Source organism: Gavia stellata, chromosome 6 (genome assembly GCF_030936135.1).
Source record: "Gavia stellata isolate bGavSte3 chromosome 6, bGavSte3.hap2, whole genome shotgun sequence".
NCBI classification, from domain to species: domain Eukaryota; kingdom Metazoa; phylum Chordata; class Aves; order Gaviiformes; family Gaviidae; genus Gavia; species Gavia stellata.
Genome location: NC_082599.1, coordinates 50,812,295 through 50,833,613, shown reverse-complemented (window position 1 = coordinate 50,833,613; position 21,319 = coordinate 50,812,295). Strand labels below are relative to the sequence as shown.

Here is a 21,319-nt window from a genome sequence, read left to right as displayed (position 1 = left end):
ATGGGAGGATAGATGGAGGGAAAAGCAGTGCTCCAGATGGAGAGTTCAGCACCCGCTCAGCACCGGAGGAGCCCAGTCCTCATCTACCAGCGTCACCACTCCAGGCAACCCCTGTGGTCACCTGAGCAAAGAGCACTGCTGTTCCTCCGGATGACAGGCTGCTGCCAACACACCCTCTGTCACGCTTCGGGGCCCAGATCTGCCTCCTCTCTTCCAGCGAGAAAGTGGCCTGAGTGCCAGCACTGAGCACAGGCTGTTGTTCCAAACAAGCCCATGCTTTGCCACCTCCTGATACAAAGGCTGCAGACAAAAACCTGAAGCGTGTCCCCAGAAGTGGCTCAGTTGGCTGAGCTGCTGTGCCAGCGTCACTTCTGTACGTGTACCAGAAAGAACAGGTTTGACAAAAGGCTGAGCAGGAATTGTCATAGCAACTGAGACTGCAGCAGAACAGGGAGCCGTAAGATGCTGCAACCCTGAAAATTCCTGTACATCTTGCACGGGAGAGGACATCAGCAAAATGGATGTAGGAACTCGAGTATGTCTTTGCACGGTATCAGCTTTCACTTCGCCTTGTCCATGCTGTCACTCAATATGCTCTGCAGCAAAGACACGACCTTACGAAGTCTCATATGAGAGATTCAAAATTCCATGTACAGTGTTCATCCATGGACATCTTTTAAATCTCTCCTTTTCTTTCTATTCACATATCAGCCAGATCTCTCTTTCAGGGCCTCATCAGTCTCTGTTACCACACGTTGCCAAATTTTACAGTAAAGCTCCTTTCAGCTTCCTTCTTTCCTGGAAGGTTATAATGTGCTTTTTGAATGTGTTTGCCATAAGGTAAATGTATTTAACTAATGTGTTACTTTTCTGCTTCCTCTGGCCACAGGATTAAGAAGCAAGCCTTTGTAGATAAGAATACCCTCTGACATATAATTGTCCCATACAGGCTTGGGATCAATACTTCCCTCAGAGCAGATACACAGCTCCCATTTGTACCGATGGAAGTAGCTACATAAACAAAGTACATGAAATGTAGGGGTCTGTAGCCTTCCTAGGAGGCAATAAAATATTTTTTATTCCTTTCATCCACATCAATCTCTATTCATCCGACCAGTTCACAGGAAAGGCATTAGCTGCTAACTGCTCCTCACTTCCTCGGATGCCAAGCCTCCATAAGACTGTACATAAACTGAGCTTTGTGTAGCCTCAAGAGCTTGTTTTTTCTGTCAGTATGTGTGTGCATAACTCCCAGTAACTTCTGAAGGTGTTGGACAGTATATATGTATGTGTACAGTACGGAGAATAGACTTCAAAGCTTTGACTTCAGTAGCGTGTCCCTTAAATTAGTGGCAGATGTTTTTCAGCATACCCGGTTGAGAAGTGGTTAGCCAGGTCTATCAGACAATTTCTAAAATCCTGATCCAAAAGAACTTTCACAGAGCACGGATATTTATCGTAGGATGTTCATTTCACTACAAGGTAAACAACTGGCAACATAAATACATCATATTTCTAAATAAACATCTATTTACCTATGCCTGGGTCAGAAGTGGGTAGATGATGGGAAAAGCTGCAGCTGGGACTTGCAAGGATCTTGCAGAATGTCCCTGGGGCAAAAGCAGGAAAGCCTGAGCTTTTGCAGAAAGTAGATTGAAAAAAGCTTTTCTGTCAAAATTATTGCCCCTTGAAAACCCTGGATGTGAGTTGGTGTCAATGGAAATGTTGTTTGTAAGATCTTGTGCTGATGCTGTCCTAAAAGCAGACTCTAGCAAAGTAGCAAGGGTGCTCTCTGAAGATGTTTCTCCTTCTGCGTGTTTAGGAGCATAGTCTTGGAGGTCGCTTTTTCAGCTTCCAAACGAAAGTCTTTCTAAGGAACATAATCTTTGCTTAGCCAACTAAAGTAATCAGGCTTTCGTACCAAGGCAAGCTGTTTCAACAGGAGAGATCAATACTAGAACACAGATCTGGCCCAAAGTTTCCCTTATCCCGTTTAATTACCAGAACTCCTGAGCTATTACATATTAGCCTTTTCATTTTTGGTTGTTCTGTATCAGGAAAAAAAGCAGGTTTTGAATCTTCAGTTACTTTGGCAAGTGGAACAGTTGTTTTTTTCTTCCACAGTCAAGAAGGGCTCTAGAACCACTGGAAAAAATCCCAGATTTGAGAAAGAATATAGAAGTGTTTATTTGTACCAACACTGCACACTTTGTCCATTGGGTTTCTTGGTAAAATCATGTTCTTACATTATAGGTTTTTCGCTTGTTTGTTTTGTTTTTCTGTAACCAAGAGATATCTATTCCAAAAGGGACTGTAAAAAATCTGGAGGAAAAGGGGACATGCCAAACCCCTCTTGAAGAGCACTTCTGAGCAAGGAAGACCTTTTAGAGAAGAGAAACTACAGTGCCTAGAAGTTCTCTAGAAGATCTTGACCCACCTTGTCAACAATAGCCAAGATTGTTTGATCCTGAAAAAGAGAGTTAAAATTCAGTTGACATTGGTGTTGGCGGTTGTCTGTCTGTCTGCCTCCTCTCTGCACTTCTTTCATGCAACAAAAAACTCAAATCAGTTTTGTTATTGTTTAAAGTAATTTTTTCTTCCTGGCTTTTAGTGCTGTCAGCAGAAATATTATCAAACATCTTGTTAGATTTTATATCCTGATAAATTTAGCTCTTCAGATTCTCACAGAGAGCAGAGCTGTTACCCCGGGTGTTGTTAAGTTGAAGAGCACACGTCACCATTTATTTTAGGGTGTCTTTAAGCTAAAATAGGTGAAATTTGAGCATCTGGGAAGAAACTTTGGATTTTGAGAAAGCCTAGAAGATTAGACATAGTCTGAAAAATGACTGGTGTCCACCTGGACCTTTTCTTTCCGTGAACGTGGACTGGGTCATGCTCAGCCTCTGCCTGCTTGCTGCAGTGTAGTAGACATTAAAGTGCCAGTCTCAAACAATTTCACAGGCTTTTCTGCAGTTAAGAAAAATGACTGTGGCCAAGCTTTTGCTTTCCAGTCCCAACCTAGCCAAGCCTTTGTTAGCCTTTTTAGAAGCAGGCAGAGAAGATAGCTGTAGCTTGACGTCCTGGGCTGACATGTTGGAAACAAAGCCCCTCTAGATGCATCACTGTTACCCATCAGTAACATCACATCACAGTTATTATATATTTATGAAGGAGGATAAGGACGTGAATCAGATGAGATGTATGAGCTCTGTGGACATATGTAAGTTTGTCCTCAGGGTAACTTTTGGCACCACTGTTAGCACTGCATTTAAAGGCTATTGCAAGGTCTCTACCATCTCATTTCTTTTTTTCTTTCAGACAAGCCCTGCGGGGACCCACCATCCTTCCCCCACACCATCCTGCATGGCCACACTGGCTTTGAAATGGGGGACGAGCTGCTGTACGTTTGCGCCCAGGGGTACGTCATGGGCAACAAAGAGACGGCGTTCACGCTGCTCTGTGACAGCTGCGGGGAGTGGTACGGGCAGGTTCAGGCCTGCGTCAAAGGTAAGCTCCCCCAGCACATGCGGCATCCCTCCGGGAGGTCACAGCCTCCCATCGGCCCAACTGAGAGGGTTTCAGGCTTACAGGGCTGTCTCCTGGCTATGTGCAGTCCCAGTGAAGGTCTCGGTGACTACGGCATCAATGTCTTAGCTGGCCCAACAGGGCTTTTACAATCCCTTTGGTGGACATCTCCGGGAAACCACAGGGGAGGATAATTTATTCATATTTATATGAGCATAAAGTTTCTTTCTGGGTAGCAGGAGCCATTCAAAATAAAAAATTGGAATGTTTTATGCCGTGTTTATTTTTTCCCTATCTGCTAACCCCATTTCAGGGATTCACAGAGAGTCTTATCCCAGGGTTATCATCCAGCTCCTGCCTTCTACACCACTTTCTTCCTTCTTTTTCCCACAATACCCTTTTGCTTTAGTACTGAACATAATTTTAAATTACTGGAAAATACGTTTGGGAAGATCCTTCTTCTGTGTATTTAATATCAGAATCAGCCCCTTTCTGGAAATCAGCTGTCTGTAATCTTGCATGCACTCAGTCTGTTACTGGATGAGGTTTGTAACTAACTCTTCAATGTACTTACTTTGTTTACCCAAGGAAAGGGATTACTACGGACATTACAAGAAATATCAAAGATTTTTTTTTCAGAGTAGTTCAAAAGTCATGCCGAGGCAGCGTTAGTGAGCCAAAGACATTGTTTACCAGATAGAGCGCACGATGCAGGTTTTGTGTGTTTTCTGCTATGTTTATTTTCACATGAAGCCACGGAGTTGCTACAGAGCAGGCTACTGAAATGAAAACTCGGTGTTTGTTCTTGCCTTTGGGAACGTAGAGCAAGTACAGAGAAAAGCCGGCGTCATTTTGCAGACATGCACTAAGCATGGCCTGCACGCCAATAACATCTTTCCTTACCATAGACACGCTGAGGCTGCCCGTGACTTTATCACCCGGTGACCAGCCCTACATCTTCATACGATCTTACAGACCGAGGCCCCTGAGATAGCATCCTCCTTACAGAAAAGATTAAAATGCCATGGCAGTGCCGTGGCCCCATGGAGACAGGTGTCAATACCTCTCAAAGGCACAGCAGACCTATACGCAACTCCCCTCACTTTATATTTTCTAGGTTTAATTGAGCTGACCATCCTTCAGGTGTTCTTGGATTTTTATTTGGGATGCAAAATGGGTAATACAATAGCTGTTCTTCTTTAAAGCCCCAGACTTTGTCCACTGGCTTGTAAGAAGCTAGTTTGTCTGAACTGAGCTTTTACTAGCCCTTTCCTACTAGTTGCTTTAGCACTTTTGAACTTCTGGCCTTACATATATGATAAATGCTGCTTCCTTTTGGCAGGTTAGGAAGACTAAAGACCTATGTAAGTTCAGAGAGCTGCCCATGCCACAGAAGAAGTCTGTGACAGAGTAGCAGAAATACAATTTGGGTTGGAGCTAAGCAGTGAGATGGAAAAGTTAAAAAAAAGTGTATTATTTTTTAATTTGCCCGAATAAAGAAGCATACAATTTTTATCCTATACCATGCTTTTTCATTTTTGTCTCCAAACACAACAGTAGCTACCCAGATATTTCTTCCATTAAAAGGAATGAAAGTGGATTTTCTTACCAAATAACTTGAGTCAAGGAATCAGGCTTTTATTAAAACAACAAATTGTAAAAGCTCTGGGAAATTATGATGACATTTCCTTAATTTCAGCCTTCAAGAAGATCCACCTTTATATGTTAGTTAGATTCTGCAACAAACTTTTAACTTTCCCCTTGTTTAAACATAAGCTAAATAGTACTATGAGTTCAGATGTGGACGCAATCCGAATTCTGCTTTCTCATTCTCTTTCTCATGTTACTCTGCTCAATGCATAAAGCTCACAATTTTTCCAACATTTAAGAACAGTCACGAGAGTATCTTACTATTTTTTTCACACCTTTAAGATAATACTTCTTGGAAAACAGATAAATTTTAAGCAAAGGAATGGGCAGCTGTTGGATAGCTGAGCTATCTATATGGGCTGGAGTTAGCATATCCATTTCAGAACCTATATATTCCTTAATGCCCAGGGGCTTGCAAAGAGTTATTTTCACTCATGAACATGTACCACCAGGCAGTGCTGAGAAAAGGTCAAATTTGTTAGTAGAAATGGGTTAGTAGAAACGGGTCGTGTCTGTGCACCAGGGAACCAGATATTCAAAACTATCCAAATAGAATAGAGATACCAAAAAAAAAATTTCCAACATCTTTCTGAACTATTTCAGCTTCCCGAACTGTTCTTACAAACAGCAGTTCAGATGATTAAGGGAAATACTGCAGGGGGTGGAGGAGGAGCGTGGAGGGAGAGAAGGAAAAAGGAGTATCTACATCTGATAACCCAGTGGGTCGGAATCTCCTATAATCTGCACCAAATTGATACTTCTTTTTCCTTCACTGAGGTTAGTGAAAATGCTAACTTCATCACTAACTTTATCTATTTATTTTGTAGAAATAAAACTATATTACACCAGAGTAAGGAAGGGAAAAAATCAAGCCATTTATGTTCTGTGTGTTTCACTGTTTTCCCTGGATAAATAGTCTATTTCCCCAGTTTTGCCTGAGCCTTTCACATAGCCGCAGGGGAGACAAAAATATTTTTAAAAGAAATAGGAAAGTGTGGCTGTAAAATCACAAACATCAACACTAGAACTTGGAGCAGATGTAATATTGTGGATTATGATTTTTAAAATTATTTAAATGTAGACTTCATGCTGAGGGGCTTCCTTTGATTAATGTTTTTCAAACACTTTAAGGACCTGGGATAGAAAATACTGTGCGTGTTCAGTTAATAATTATATATTCAATCCTCCTGATCACAATTCTTTAAGAAAGGAGGCTTTACAGGAAAACTGAAATGTGTGATGCTAGAATTCATTATTTTTAAAAAAGTAAGAATTCAGTGAAAATGAACAAAAAAATGGAATTTAATTAAAAGAAACCTGATTTACAGTTGACAGATATTTTGGGGTCATAGTAGAGAGGAGAATAATTATTAATTAAGTGCTCCAGAAGTCATCACACACACTGCTTTTTAAGTGCTTTGAGGCAAGAGAATAACTTCCCTATCACAAAAGTTAAATGACGGGACTTAACAGATAATTTATATCCCTGTTGGCAGAGTGGACCATTTCTGTCCTAACCGGCTGACAACAGAGGAAAGATGATCGTAAAGCCACTTCAATGAACATTCAAGTGCTATGTTTAGAGGCTGGTAAGATGATACCATTCCCTTGTCCTGCATCTGCGCTGGGTGAGCAACTGGAAATGTGAAGTGGTCCCGATGCTCTTGTGCCAACACAATAGGACCACGGGGAGAAAACTCCGGTCAGAGGATTGAAAGATGTAATCATAGAATCATAGAATGGTTTGGGTTGGAAGGGACCTTTACAGGTCATCCAGTCCAACCCCCCTGCAGTGAGCAGGGATATCTTCAAAGCCCTGTTCCTACATCTTGCACTGTCTCTGAGACCAGGGACACATCACTATACTGCTCACTGCTGCTTACTCCACCTCATCCGTGAAAGAGTGATAAAGTTTATCCAGCTTCATGAAGCTTTCTGAGATTTGCAGATGTTACAGTTGCGTATTGCTGTCCTACTTGGTAACTGCCCAGCTTTCCAATCGGACTAAACAGCAATAATTGAGTTTTTCTTGTGTTTGTGTAAAAGCATTGGGCCTGCTTTACATTCCCAGTTGCTCACCTAGAGCATATTCGGAGTTGAAGAACTATCATTGTAGCAGCGTCTAAATATAGCACTTAAATGTTCATTGAAGTAGCTTTATGATCGTCTTTCCTTTCTGTTTTGATCCAGTTAGAAGAGATACAGTCCATTCTGGCACCCAGGATGTAAGAGCACAACTATACAGTTGGCAAATCCGTAAATTAAATGAAAAATACATATTATGCATCAATACACATATAATCCAAAATGTGTGGCAAAACTTGTCTATGGGCATAACTGAACGAAATAATTTTGGGGTTATATTAAGTGGATTCTGGATACAATAAAGGATGTTGTAAATTAAGCAAACAGTATGTTGCAAATGGCTTTAATGTACATTGCGCACACCAGGTAATAGACTCTGATTTTTAATCAAGATGCCTTTTAAGAAAAAAAGTGGCTCTGTATAGTTAGTGTTTCCTGCAATTTCTCATCATGAAAAGACGCTCTGTTCTAGCTGAAAACACGGGGATATTCAACCCAACAAAGCAACCTTAAGCAGAGAACAGGGAAATACATGTTTTTTGCAGTTTATCATTTTTTCTATATTTCTATGGAGAGAACATCTTTGTTTCGCATAATATATCCTGAAGATTGGCATTGTAGTAAGGTCTGAAAGCAGATGCTATATTCCACACTGTAGCTGTCCCACAGGCACAGAGACTAAAGTGACTGTTGCTAAATGACATTCAGTGTGGGGATCAGGGTTGCATTGCATTAGGCTGTGTCCTTGAGAGTTTGCTTCTCAAAGAGAAGGCAGATTAGATGGCTGCGAAATCTCTGCCCTAAAACTGGCTAAGAAGAATGTCATATATTTATCCTCTTCCCTTGACTGCTTTGGGGTTTTTTCAGCTATAAGCTTGTGGCAGGAGAGGTCACATCTTCTGCACATCTAAGGAACCTCTCCTGTGTCAACACTTGGATACTTGTCTAGGGCATTCAGAGCTGGTCTAACTTTTCCACACAGAGGACCATACTTCTGATTTCAGTGTAAGGAGGATTCAGCTGACTTTGACCACCTCTGAAAGCTTCATCTACAGCTTCCAGTCTTTTTGCCTGATTCAACCATTCTCATAACTTCAGAAATTGTTTTCTGAGTTTTCAAGACTATATTGATTCACATTCATGTGGTCTGTAAGCATGACTAGCCAGCATCATTTAATTATTTTTCTTCTTTTTTTTTTTTTTTTTAGTGGGGACAGTAAACCAAAATATCTCTGGCTTTTGATCTTATTTGGCAATGCTTTTTTTTTCCCCCCCTTGACAGTGCAAAGGGAGAGTTGTGACAGACAAATAAAATAAGCAACAAAATATGTCCATGGCCTGTCAAAACAATTGTTATGACAAACTTTGGTTCTCTTTTCAGGTCTGTCACTGAGCAGTTGTATTAGATTAATGTAAAGTATCGATCTGGCATGAACTGATTCTGCCAAATCAAATTAGTTTAAAAAATTATGATGGGTTGTTTATTTATATTAGCAGGCTTTCTGCTGGAATGAAAATCATCCTCCCTCCTGTAGCTGTTGCAAAAGACAAAAGGCAACACAAATTCTGTCTCATGTACTCTGGTTTATTTGAGAGAAGAGGGTTTGTGTGCCTGATCCAAGTCAACTGGATAATTCTTCAAGATGCTGTAGTTCACATATCTGCCTGATCTTAGGCAAATTGGTCTACATGCTCTTTTCCTTCCCACCCTTAAAGACAGATGTCGACTTGTTAATGTTTGCTGTAACTAGTTTGAGTTCTTAGAATAACGATGTTTTTATACAGTAGAAATGTTTATGGTGATGGTCTACATAGAATCAAGTTTCAACTTCCTGTACTCCAAAAATACATCCACAAAATACGCAGTGCACTTTATGGTTGTCCAAAATAGCAACACTCAAAATAGAGCTCAGATGCCAATATGTTATCTAGAAGAAAAATTAAACTGATCCTAGAGTGTGGAAAACCAGGCTCTTTCATTTTGCCTGTCTCTATGTTTGGTCACTGTTTTCACATTAGGATTAAAAGTTGAAGAAGATGAAAGGTCTTTAGGACTGGATGCTTCCCAGAAAGAACAAGGCTAAATTAAAAGGATTTTACCTTTTAATTGAGCTTCACATCTTTGGTAGTATGCCATTTCAGCATCTGTTGCTGTAAAATGTTCGTTTCAGTCTCAGTAATCCCTCAGACAGTGAATCAAAACTCAGTGATCCTTCAGTCTGCCAGAAGAGGGTAGGGCTAAGATGTAACAATGACCGAATGTAGAAAGATTTTGGTCTTGGACTAATTAATTTCAGTGCTGGCTCTTCTTAAAACCAGACATGCCTGGATAGGAAGGAAGAGGCAACCACTTTTAAATCAGTTGCTAGCTGTTTTAAAAATGTGTATAAATAAAGGTTACAACTATTTGGATAAGAGGTGGAGCTGAATCTACTTTGGTTGTTGCTCTTCAGTACCAAGGCTAAAATTTAGGGAGCTGGAAAGCTCAAGAAAGTACTGAGGAGGTGAACAAAAAGAAGTGCAAAAGTTGTGCAATCTGTTCCTGGAAAATCAAGCTCTCAGCTAACTTAAAAGATTGTCATGGTAACACAAACTCACTAAATACCAAGTCCAAGCCCCATTTGAAGGTCTGAAGCCCAGAAGAAAGAATAGAGTATTATTACTGTGTAAGTCGATTCAGGATCATATAAATCAAAGCTTCAGAATAAGGGGGTCTGTATTTCCTTTGATGGTTAGAGAGCTCAATAGTTGCTTTCATTCTGGCATCCCATAAGCTAACATTAGTTATGTTGATAGTCTTTGCTATAAACTATACAAATACAGGAGATTGCATATGAAAATACATTATAGCAGCTTTACAACTTGGGCCACAATCTGATTGTCAGGAGGAACAAGACTCCCTTATGCGGTGACGAGCAGTGCATAATGAGCTCCAATCTCAGGCTCTCTTTAGACTACAATGGCTTTTTCTTTCCTCAGCTGAACATTAAGAAAGCACCAATTCATTTCTATACATACAGGATCAGGCCCAAAGACAGCAGGTTTGATGGAGGCTTGATTGACGGTTCAACAAAATCTTAATATGTTCTGATAGACTGAGGACTCATATTTTCCTGGGAGCACATGCTCTTTCCTGATGTGCCTCCATAGGACTTTCTTCTAAAGGGCTGAAAGTACATGGCAGGAGAGGCACTAAAGGGGAAGAGCTTCAAATTCTACAAAAAGTGTATTACTACGGTTGTTAAGCATTCACCAATGATCCATACTCGTCAATAAGATGAATACTAGCTGCCCATTCATATTGCTAACTAGAGAATAGGTCTGGAGGAAACAACACAAGCACATGAATGTAATTTTTGTTCATGGCTGTGGGTGCATGCACTTAGAACATCATAACGTAAAAATCAATGTTTCATCCTCAGCTGGATTACTGTAGTCAGAAAAGTAAATGAGGGGCAAAAACAGAGGTAAAGGAGACATGCAGGTGAAGACAGACTGGTGTGATGATTCATCTCAAAAAAAGAAAACAATGACCATCACAGATGGTAAATGGTGAGTTCTCACATTACGATGTTCCAGTTCATATATATCCAATAGACACCTATAGGCTGTCCTGAGACACTGGACTTTAGTGAAGCAGTCATGCTAGATATCAACCTTTAGCAGGAGTCTGGATGGTAAGAGGACAAAATAGCTTGAGGCACCATTTCCATACAAAGAGAGCACCAGGTATAAAATTACTTAGGTGAAAGTGAGACGAGGGACAAAGTGAGGCTAACATTTAATGGCTATTGTAAGTGCTACATAGCAATGGCCTGTGCCACACAGAGCTTCATAAATAGGTTGCTAAAATGCTTTGGTATTCAGAGGTACCCTCCAGTCATTAACAAAAGTCTGAAATACCATTGGAAAAGATTTTAGGATGAAATAGAAAAGTGAAAGTCCTACCAGGAAGCTTTCCACTCTGAGAGCTGGATTCCCTTGTCTGTTAAGTTGTCTTTGCACCAGATGGAAGTTTTTTCCTGCTTTGGAGAGGACGGAGAGTATCTAGAGGATTGCACAAGGAGATGAGGACACCAGGACTAGGAGGGAGAGAGGTCCGTTGTTGGCACTGTTGTATCGTGCGCAGGTTTCACCCTACAACCTTGCTGTGAGATGAGAGGACGTGTTGAGTACATCTAGATCTCCAGCATGATAACTTTCACAGAGGTGTTAACTCTCTGCAGGCTATGATGTCGCACATGTCGGTTTCCTCAGCGTAACTGCTTTGGTTTCTGGTAGACCCGGATGCTATTCCAAGAAAAATACCTTTTGCTAGTACTCACACTGTTCTGGCACCTGGCTTAATCTATTCTGGCAAAAAGTAAGCTGGTGTGAGCTGTATCACCACTAAGTGGTTTTGGTCAGACTGGTTTGACAATATTTCTGATCTTTCTTAAGGGTAGACCAAATATGGCTCTGCCAGAAGTCTGGGAAGCAGTCTCCATGGAGAATGTGATTCATTCGGAAATTGAGGTGGGCCCCAGATGAAAATGTGATTCAAAGTTGGTTGAGTGTAAAAAAGGCAAAAAAAGATAAGGATTTATGAATGCATTGATTTGTAATACAGCTTCTCCTATTAATTTCTTGTTTCCCATGTCATGCCAGGTCTATTGCTTCACTGTCTTCATGAAAGACTAAACACTCTCTTAAAAGGAAAATTCTCACCATGATTCAGTTTGTTTTATTTTCCATATCCCAAGGCACTATTTTCTAGGACTTTTAATGCCAGCATAAATCTCGGCGATTACATCAACTTTCTATGGAGTAAAACTTGTGTGAGCTGAAAATCAACCACCCTGTCTAGTTTGGAAAATTTTTCATTGAGCTAAGGTTTTAGACGAGTAGAAGAAATATAAATTACAATGCATGGTTTCATTCAAATTCAGACATTTAGTTTCATGTTTTGAGTCAAGCCTATTTTGCTATGAGTGGTAGGTCTGTTGAGGCACGGGGAGTATTTCTAAACTAAACTCAAACTTTGTGATGCATCTGCCCCTCTGTTGCGCTCATTTTTTTGCTAGTTTGGTTTTGGGTTTTTTTTCTCTTTTCTTTTTGGTAACACTTAATTTCTTATAATTGGAAGCCTGTGAGTTGATTACAGATGATACTATCTTGATACCTAGGTGTTAGGCTTTAAGTGTTGGAGACAGAGTTTTCTATCCTTGCAGGTATGGGTGCATCTTGCCTTCTTCAGATGAAGATGAGCAGAACTCAGTGTCAGCTTTGGAGGGGGGGTGTCTTCCTCGGGCAGCTCTGAACAACTCCCATAGAATGAGAAATACCATTCAGCGCACCTGGCCCCAGGTGTCTTATCACTGCAACACCACGGTCATTGAAGAAAAGTACTGTAATGATAAAAAATTGAACATAAGGTGCTGAATATAATCCTTCAAAATAAGCTGGCTCAAAAGGGATGAAGTTGCTGTAAAACTTGTAGTTTTTTATTTTCTTTATAGTCCAATTAGTAATTGATAACTTTTTGCTATACATTCCTCTCCACACCCACTTCTTACTTGAATATGATGAAAATTTTTTCTCAAGTCTGGCAAAAAGAATCATGTTAGGGAGAGTGAAGGTTTGAGAAAACAGTAAGCAATTGAAGAAAGTCCTCTAACTGCAAACAGTAAGTTATTTATAGATATTTAAATCTGGAAAGATAAGCTATTAGTGGTTAGCATTGACACCTACCCTGATTTCTTTTTAAAACTTCGTATTGACTATCAGCCTATGGTGGACCATCCCCTTTTCAAATAAACAATAACACTGAAGAAAAATACTGTTTAAAAGTCACTCCTCATTGCAACTTTATTCTTGGCTTCTTGTCACAAATGAGCCCAGCGCTTTTCTGGAGAAATTTAATATTGGCTTTTGTTTTTTTTTTTTTTTATTTTCTAGATGAAACTGAGGCACACATTGACTATGAAGATAATTTTCCTGATGACAGATCAATACCTATTGTTGAGAATGAACATGTCAATGGCAAAGAGGAAATTGAGCAGGAGCAAGAACAGCTTTCCTTCAGTAAAAGTTCAGAGGAAGGAAGAACTAGAAGTACCAAAGGTGTTACTCAGGACACAGACACTTCTGAGAAAGGAAGCAGGGCACCAACTGAGTCCCCCGTGTCACTCCTAAGCCAAAAAAACTTGTTCTGGTTTCCATCAGAGGCTTTCAGTGAGCCTGAATCAGAGAAAGAGACAGATGATTCCACTAAAGCACAGTTTTCTGAAGGTGATAACCACATTGGAGTGAAGACAGCCTATGACGAACCTGGTGCCAAAATGTTTTATGACAGTGAGGATTTCCCCATTGGACCCATTCTCACAACTAATGATACAAAGGCAGAAATAGATGCAGTTGCCATTACTGATGAGTCATGGTTAGATGGCTATCCAGTTACACAAGAAGTGGTAGAGGATGAGGAAGAGGAGGGGGATAAAGTTGATGGATCGATGGGAACAGAAGACGACATAGTCCTCACAACTGACCAACCAAATCACGTTGAAGTAAGAAAATCAGGCAATGGTAGTCCAGCTCCAGAGGAAGGTTTAACACAGATTGTGGCAGCAACAACGAGGATAGATGATGAAGGGGCCAAAGAGACACCAGTACCACTTACATCAGTGAGTGGTCTGGAGAACTTGAGCGTGAGCAGAGGTTATGACGATGCCGCATGGGACCACCTAACTACGTCTCCAGAAACTGTGACTCAGGAGCCCGGTACAACGATGCTGTTTGAAATCACCAGCTTAAAAACATCCATGTCAGAAACCTCTATGACGGTCAGCCCCTCCGATCACACTCCATATGCAGAACCAAAAGAAACAACCGCCTACCCAGCACAAGTAGCAACTACTGCACCAGCTCCAGATATCATTACTGACACATCATCCCAGGAATTAGCCGAGCAAGAAAACCTCACCCAAGGCCTTGGTGAAAAGCTCGTCCCCACTTCTGAGCCATGTGAGGGAGAGGATTGTCCCAAGTCAAGTAAAGGTGCTATCATAGCAGTGATTGTGATTCTTCTCTGCTTGTTACTGGTTGCAGCTGTACTGGCTGTGTGGTTTTTCAAAAAACGGCAGCAGAAAAATTCTGTCTATAAACTAAATGGAAGGTGTCAACCCAGACATCATTGCTACCACCACTACCACCACCAGCACATCGAAATGCAGAAAGTCTAACCAGGGGTCTTTTGGCAGAGGTGCTAGAAATCAGAAGAAAAAACACACAGATGCTAGAAGGATCGCATGACTCATGGATGCTAAAATCCAGCAGTGCAGAAAGCAGAAGAAAAAAAGAATGCTAAAAGAACATAGAAGACAGAAAAGATTTCATCCTTTTGAAATTGCAGTTTAGCATATTTGACCTTTCAGAGCTAAAGAATCTGTACGTTTTTATCACAAGGGTCTTTTGGAGACATCAGCAGGACCCAGTGTGCTTGGTAGTACATCTACAATTTGTTCGGCTTTTACGTTTTGCTCCTATTAATAATAAATTAATTGATTAATTTCTGTGTTACCTGGTTATAATGTAATGTCCGGGCTGTTCAGGCCACCTTGGTCTATTCTTAGTGGAAGAGGGAAAGCAGGAGGGAAGAAGGGGAGAAAGATGTTTTTGGAGCAACCACACATTTGATGTTTGTTCCTTTTTTAGAGCCTGCCCAAGCTGGTCAGGATAAACCACCGTAACAAATAATTACCTGACGTGTCTTAAAAAGAGAAACTATTTGCTACCATACTTTAATGGATAGTATTGCAATGATTACTAAGGTACTTTTCTTCAATGTTGTGAATTTAACAAGCCACAACTGTTGGATCATTATGCTATTTTTCTGGAAGGTGTTCTTTTAGCCTTAGTGAAGAAATGCCATTCTTATACTAATCTTTTTATAGAAATCATGATGTCTCCCTGGAATTCAGAGAATACTGTAAGTGCCATTCTTCCTTGAGTATCAGCAGGAGAGGAGTCAGAGCACCGTTGATTCCAGGTGTTATGATGAATAGCCTCTTATTACAGAGCCAGACAGTGATGAAGCACTTTCCAGGGCAACCCTATATAAAGTCGGCTGCTTTTCTGAACATGAATCCGACTGACCAAGATACTGAATTTTAATTCACAGCCAGTAGTACCTCTGGCAACTGAAGCCATGTATAATACTTCTGCCATATGAACTCTGTGGAAGGACTGATTCTCACCATTCTGCTCTTTCATCAGCTGGAGGGGTATCTGGGGTGGACATTGGCTGTGGGAGTTGGGTATCCATTTTGAATGCTGCTTATTGTGGTTTTAAAGAGAAAGCAAACCTGGGAAAGAAAGAAATTGCGTCCAGTTGATAAAATGCAAACACTTGGCTTTTAGACTGGGTGTTTGTTGGTGTAAAAACACAGAGGCTTTTCCAACAGCATGTTCCGTTTCCAACATTTCTGAAAATAAACAGGGAGAGAGGGAAGGATGTTTTCTAGAATCCCTTAACATAGTTCTGGTAAGTTTAGCATGAAATACTCGTCCTTACCTTTCTGAAGGAACAGGAGAAAGACTGTCAACTGTAAATAATCTGCAGGTCAGAAGTAATTTTATCGGCCACTCTATTGTACAGCCTTAGCCAAAATATGCCAGTAGTTCAACACATCAAAATATTGGAGTAAGAAAAGGTGACTGGGTGGAGTTCACCCGTTTTCATGTTCTGCCTTGAGTCGCAGTGGTGACCATCTCTAACTCCATGGAAGGTAGACTTCATGAAATGGAGTGCAGAATTGGGCCTGTCATACATAGAGCCATCAATCTCAGCAGTGGTAAGGAAAACAAAGCATTTTTAGATGATGGCTATATGTTATCTTGGAGAATTTGACCTCAGAGTGGTAAGAGTTGAATCTAGTTGCCTGGCAAGAGCCACAGTAAATAAGAAGGACAGAAACTGTACAGATGTGTAAATATTGTGTTCTCTGACATATGCATGACTTTATGCTTTTAATGCATTCTAGACTATGAAATAAGCTAGAATTTCTGTTGTAAACTATTTTTTTATGCAGTAACGTTTTAAAAAAAAACCCAATGGATTTCGCACTAAGCAACTTTATGGAGACTGTTAACTCAACTAAAACATACCGGCTGTAATCTCATGGAAATATGCTGAAAAGTAAACACAGGAACATCCATTAAAAATATTGTTTAACTGAAAGGTACAAGAACGTGTTACAGTTCTGTGTAGCATCATTCAAAATGAAAAGTCAATACTATTTGGCTCAGGAACTGAACATGTGAAAATGAGACTCAAAATAAAATTACAAACACAAATTGTACAGGGACTTAGAAATACTTGTTATTCATACAGAAGAAAATGTACATTAACATAATGCTTTGGAGGTATTTAAATAAAAATCAAGTTACAAAAAAAGGGAAAGGAAGCGCTTGTGTGTGTTCTTGTGCAAATCATCCAGTTTGCCCACGTTTATGGAGAAAAGATAGGTCTGTCACTTGGATAATTCTTGTAGACGACACTTTTTGATATTAGAAAAATGAGCTGAAAAGTGTATAGCTTAGGCTGCCAGCCCGGTTCTGCTTCAGAAGACCATCTACCCCCTTTTGCAGCAGCATCTGTTTGTACTCATGGTTTTCACTTTACCAGAATGATTCAGGGAGTTTGGGAAAACTAATAAACAGATGGTGATAAACAGCCCATGAGTGATACGTTTGACTTAGACCTCCATTTTTTATGTGTGAAAGTTGGCTAATCAAAGGCAGTAGGGATGGCAAACAATAAATATAGTACAGTAAATACAGAATCTGAAGATTATAAGGTCAAAATACTGTAGGGGATGAGTTACTTTCACGAGCTGAAAGTGCCGGCTGTGGGTTGAAATTAGGAAAGGAAAAAGGAAAGGGGGAAATACTGTGAGTGATTTTGTGATGGCAACATCCAGACATTAAGAGATTGATTTGTTGCTCTCTGATAAAAGTCATGTATCATCCTCTTCTAGGGAAGCCACCAATTACAAGAGGCTGGCCACAATCAGCTCACTGGTGTTATGACCTCCCGTTCCGTTCCTTTCCCTCATTAACAACTACCTATTAATTGCGTCCCCATTTCATATAGATCATGTGCTGCTGCGTCTGGGCAGAGCTCTGTATAAATTTGCTGTCAGGCAGGCTGAGAAGTGACACTGTGTGGTGTAACATCGAAGCTACTGGCGGTGTTTGGGGGTTTAAGCTGTTGCAACCAAAAGGTGTTTACTCCCCTTTGTACAGAAACACTGGGATCATGGATTTTAGGTATTCTGTAAGTTCTCAGTCTGAAACCCCCTCCATTTCTGTGCTTGTCCTTTCATTTGCCAGCTAGATGACAATATATGGTTTATTGCGTTGTACTGCCTTATTGCATACTGTACCTCAAAAGCTATTGTGTTGGGGATTTGTTGCTACGGGCATTGAAGCCAGCATAGATTGATTTTTTTCCTTCAGTGAAAAGAATTTATGGGGTGTTTTTATATCGAATAACTTGTAATGCAAAGATACAACACGATCCACAGCTGTGAAAGATCAGAATATGTAGCTTTGAAGGACCATTTTAAAAATTAGTCGTAACAAGAAATTATTAGATAGTTGTAAGACTTCTCAAGCTACAGGGTTACCACTAGTTCAGGATAATACATAAATGTTTAATCCCTTTTCAGGTAAGTGATAGTGAGAATAGGGCAAAGGCATAAAGCCCCAATTTTTTTCTTTAAAGTTAGTAGCCACATAAAGTAACACCTCTGACCCCCATATTTCCACTTGAAAGTAAGCAAGTTCCATTACCTTGCAAAAGAATTAATCAGGAAAAAAGCACATTTGTTACTTCATGCTGCTTAAAAGGCCTACCCATGAGGTACATCAAAGGGAAGAGAAAGTTAAAAATAATCAAAGAAAACTTAGAAAGTTTTTCTACAGAAAAGGTTAGCATTTATAGACTTAAAAAATTCAAAACTCTCTACAGAATTTAGTTTCCATATATCATCGGTACTTTAAGGAGGGAGAACAGGGGAGGGAGGAGTGATGGGTGTCTAAACCGCTGAATATTTCCTTGCCAAAAATAAATAAATAAATAGGTATCTATTTATTTTAATATTTTTTCCTAGGCACTGAAGAGGACTTAAGATACAAACCCCTGATTTGCTGGGGTGTGCAACCCAACTTACTTTGGCTATTTCTTACTTAACTTCTTTTTTGTATATAGCTTAAACTCTCCACACTAGGTCATTCAAGTCTTGAGTCACCAGAAAAAAGAAGTCGCTGTTTAAAGTATGGCAGACAACCAAAAGTTCAGACAGCTGCAATGAAGGATTAGTTGTGGGTTTTTCTCACTGCCTTGCTACAAACTGCATCACAGCTCTATGTTCAAACATTATTAAATGGGAATGTTTTCTCTGGCACTGACTACTTCTCCCCACAGTTTAAGTATTGAATTTTTTTAACTGAAGTAGCTTTGGTTTACAGCTCACATTAGAACTTAAAAACATATTTCCATAGTAGCTGGCATATGCAGGCAACTGTTTATTCTCAGTACCAGCCATAATAAACACTTGTACTTTTATAATCCAACAAATCTTTGTCTAATCAGAACTCTGTTTTCAGAGCTATAAAATTTGCATGCTATTTAAACCATTTTTCATGAAGACTCTAGAAACTGAAAGATTTTCTAAGTAAGTCTGCCTTCATTATCAATATAGAACAATAGTTCACTGTAAAGGTTGTGAAGATAGTGGGTGGGTATTAATGGCAACAGTCTATTGAGAAAAAGCTTTGTAAAGCAGGAGATGCTACAGGATTGTCAGGGGAATAGCTTGTCTTGAGGAGACGCACCTTTAATTCTATCTCAAACTTATTCTGGCAAGTATGAAGAAATGGCACCTCCTTGGTCGGACGGACTTTCCAGGTGAATTGAGAACAGCATCCAACTAACTTTTGGGTTTGTATTTTAGCATTCCAAAGCAGTAAAGCTCTGGAAAATGGAGCAATTTGAATTTGCTTTTGGCTCATGCATTGTCAACAGAACTAACGAAAGTCTGCTTGCAGAATCACTACGGTGAATGAAAAGGCCCATCAGGACATTTGAATTCCCACTGAATTTGCCAGAACTGATCATTCTAAAAGTATTTGTTTTTCGTAGCTGACTTTATTGGCTATTGGAATTGCCAAGACACAGAAGTATGGAGCTTGCGATGCTGTTTTATGGGAACAGAATTAAACTTTGAGCAGAAAAATCACTACCACACTTCTTCCTTTTTTAATGAATATTGCTATTTATGAGGATGAATTAGCAAGAAGCCGGTAATACATGAAGAATTACTATCAGTAAGAGCAGGTATTAATTTGAAAAAGATTACATACTCAGTACAGTCTGTCAGATACACTGATTTCCAACCTGTGAACGTATTCCCTTGCCCAAGCTTTGGTTCTTACTTAAGAAAGAATGTCCCAACAGCCAGCAGTCTTGTTTTTCACATAACCAAATACCCACTTCAGCGTGCCAGCATTTGTGATTCAGTTTAATCTACAGCTTTCAAGCAGTTCCTCATCACACAGGACCCCATCCAACAAGAGATCAAGCACCAGACTAGCACTGTGTGCGGACCCTTGTACTAGCCATCTGCACAAAGATGGACTTCACCTGCTCTTAACCTCTAAGTGGTGACTGAATGACATGCTCAGAATTATTGCTTGTGGGCAACAAAGAAGGATCGGAGGCCAAAAGCAGCTACCCAAATAGCCAGCTTTGTTACTAGCAATGTGAGCAATTGTTAAAAAGTTTAATTGTACAGCTCCACAACAAGTAATACTACCACCGAGGTTGATAGGAATTTTATCTGCAGGGTCAGCCGACACACGGTACTGACGCTGCGTTCGAGTCAGACACACGAACATGGTGGCTTCAACAAAATGACGCTTCCCTGAGCATCAGCATCATACCATAAGCCTTGTCAAAAAAAAGAAATGGAGACAAAATCTAAATATCCCATTGGGTTAGGCAGAAGCTGCTAACATCTGAGGCAGACAACTCACAACTGCAAGAATTTGGGGTGGCAGAAGGGAGGCAAGAACTATATTCCCGCAGCCTCCCAAGAAGAGCTGGCAGGATCAGAGAAGTGGAAGAAAAGACACTAATTTATTGCAGTCACATGTAAATGTTGGCATTTAACAACACCAGCAGGAAAAGAAAAATCAGTCAAAAGAACCTGAGAATGCTGAAAAAAGCCACAATAAATACTGAAGAACTGGAAGAGGAGCTATTTCTCATTAGAAAAGAACAAGGCTTTGAGAACTACTTGTACTTATTAAGATTGAACTGGCTTGGGACCATATGTAGTGGAAATTAAGAAAGCCAGAAAAAAATCCACAAACACTTGAATAAAATGAAAAAGGGATTGCAGTGCCATTTCAGGAGGCCGCAAGAGTATCAGTTGCCTCCTTAAGTTAAATGGAACGGTAAAGGACATCAGACTTCCTTCATGTAGGCTTAAGCAAAATAAATCATTGGCTAATGAAATCCCCACCTGAGAAGGCACAATGGCATGGGACTTTAGCTGTAAGGACGAGAGCTGAGGAAATGACTGAACATGAAAAGAGATCAGCTAAGGAAGCCTTAAAGACAGAACCACAAGCTTACCAGAAAATTGGTAATACCTGTGAGACTTGGAATGGTTGAATAATTATTTGATGAAGAGGAAAAATTAGGGTTCATAGGCGCTAAATGTATCCCCAGTGTAACCCATTAACTCAAATGAATCACAGAACAGGTTAAGTCTGGTGCTCAGTATTTACCGGTGGAACGAAAATGTTACAATTATTTTACCACATACTTTAAAAAAGATGATAGCAATTTCCGACAATTAGTGCTGGAGAGGGGAAGGGAGTTCTTTAACTGGAAAGAAATAATTCTGGAAAGAAAGAGATCCTGGAACAGATTTTCTGTCGTCTTGTACCTACTGTAGTCTATGCTACTTGCTTCACCAACAGGCAAAATCTGATTAGAAGCTTTATGCAC

General features: G+C 40.1%; 1 protein-coding gene across 1 annotated transcript in view; it reads left to right on the top strand.

Annotated features, from left to right (window-relative positions):
• The window catches only part of SUSD5 (sushi domain containing 5), a 40,930-nt gene extending 26,450 nt beyond the window's left edge, over window positions 1-14,480 (top strand). Inside the window, exons 4-5 of the mRNA XM_009808857.2 lie at window positions 3,319-3,507; window positions 13,198-14,480. Of these exons, the coding sequence (XP_009807159.1) occupies window positions 3,319-3,507; window positions 13,198-14,480 (1,472 nt within the window). The remainder of the gene's footprint in view (window positions 1-3,318; window positions 3,508-13,197) is intronic.
• The last annotated feature ends 6,839 nt before the right edge of the window (window positions 14,481-21,319 follow it).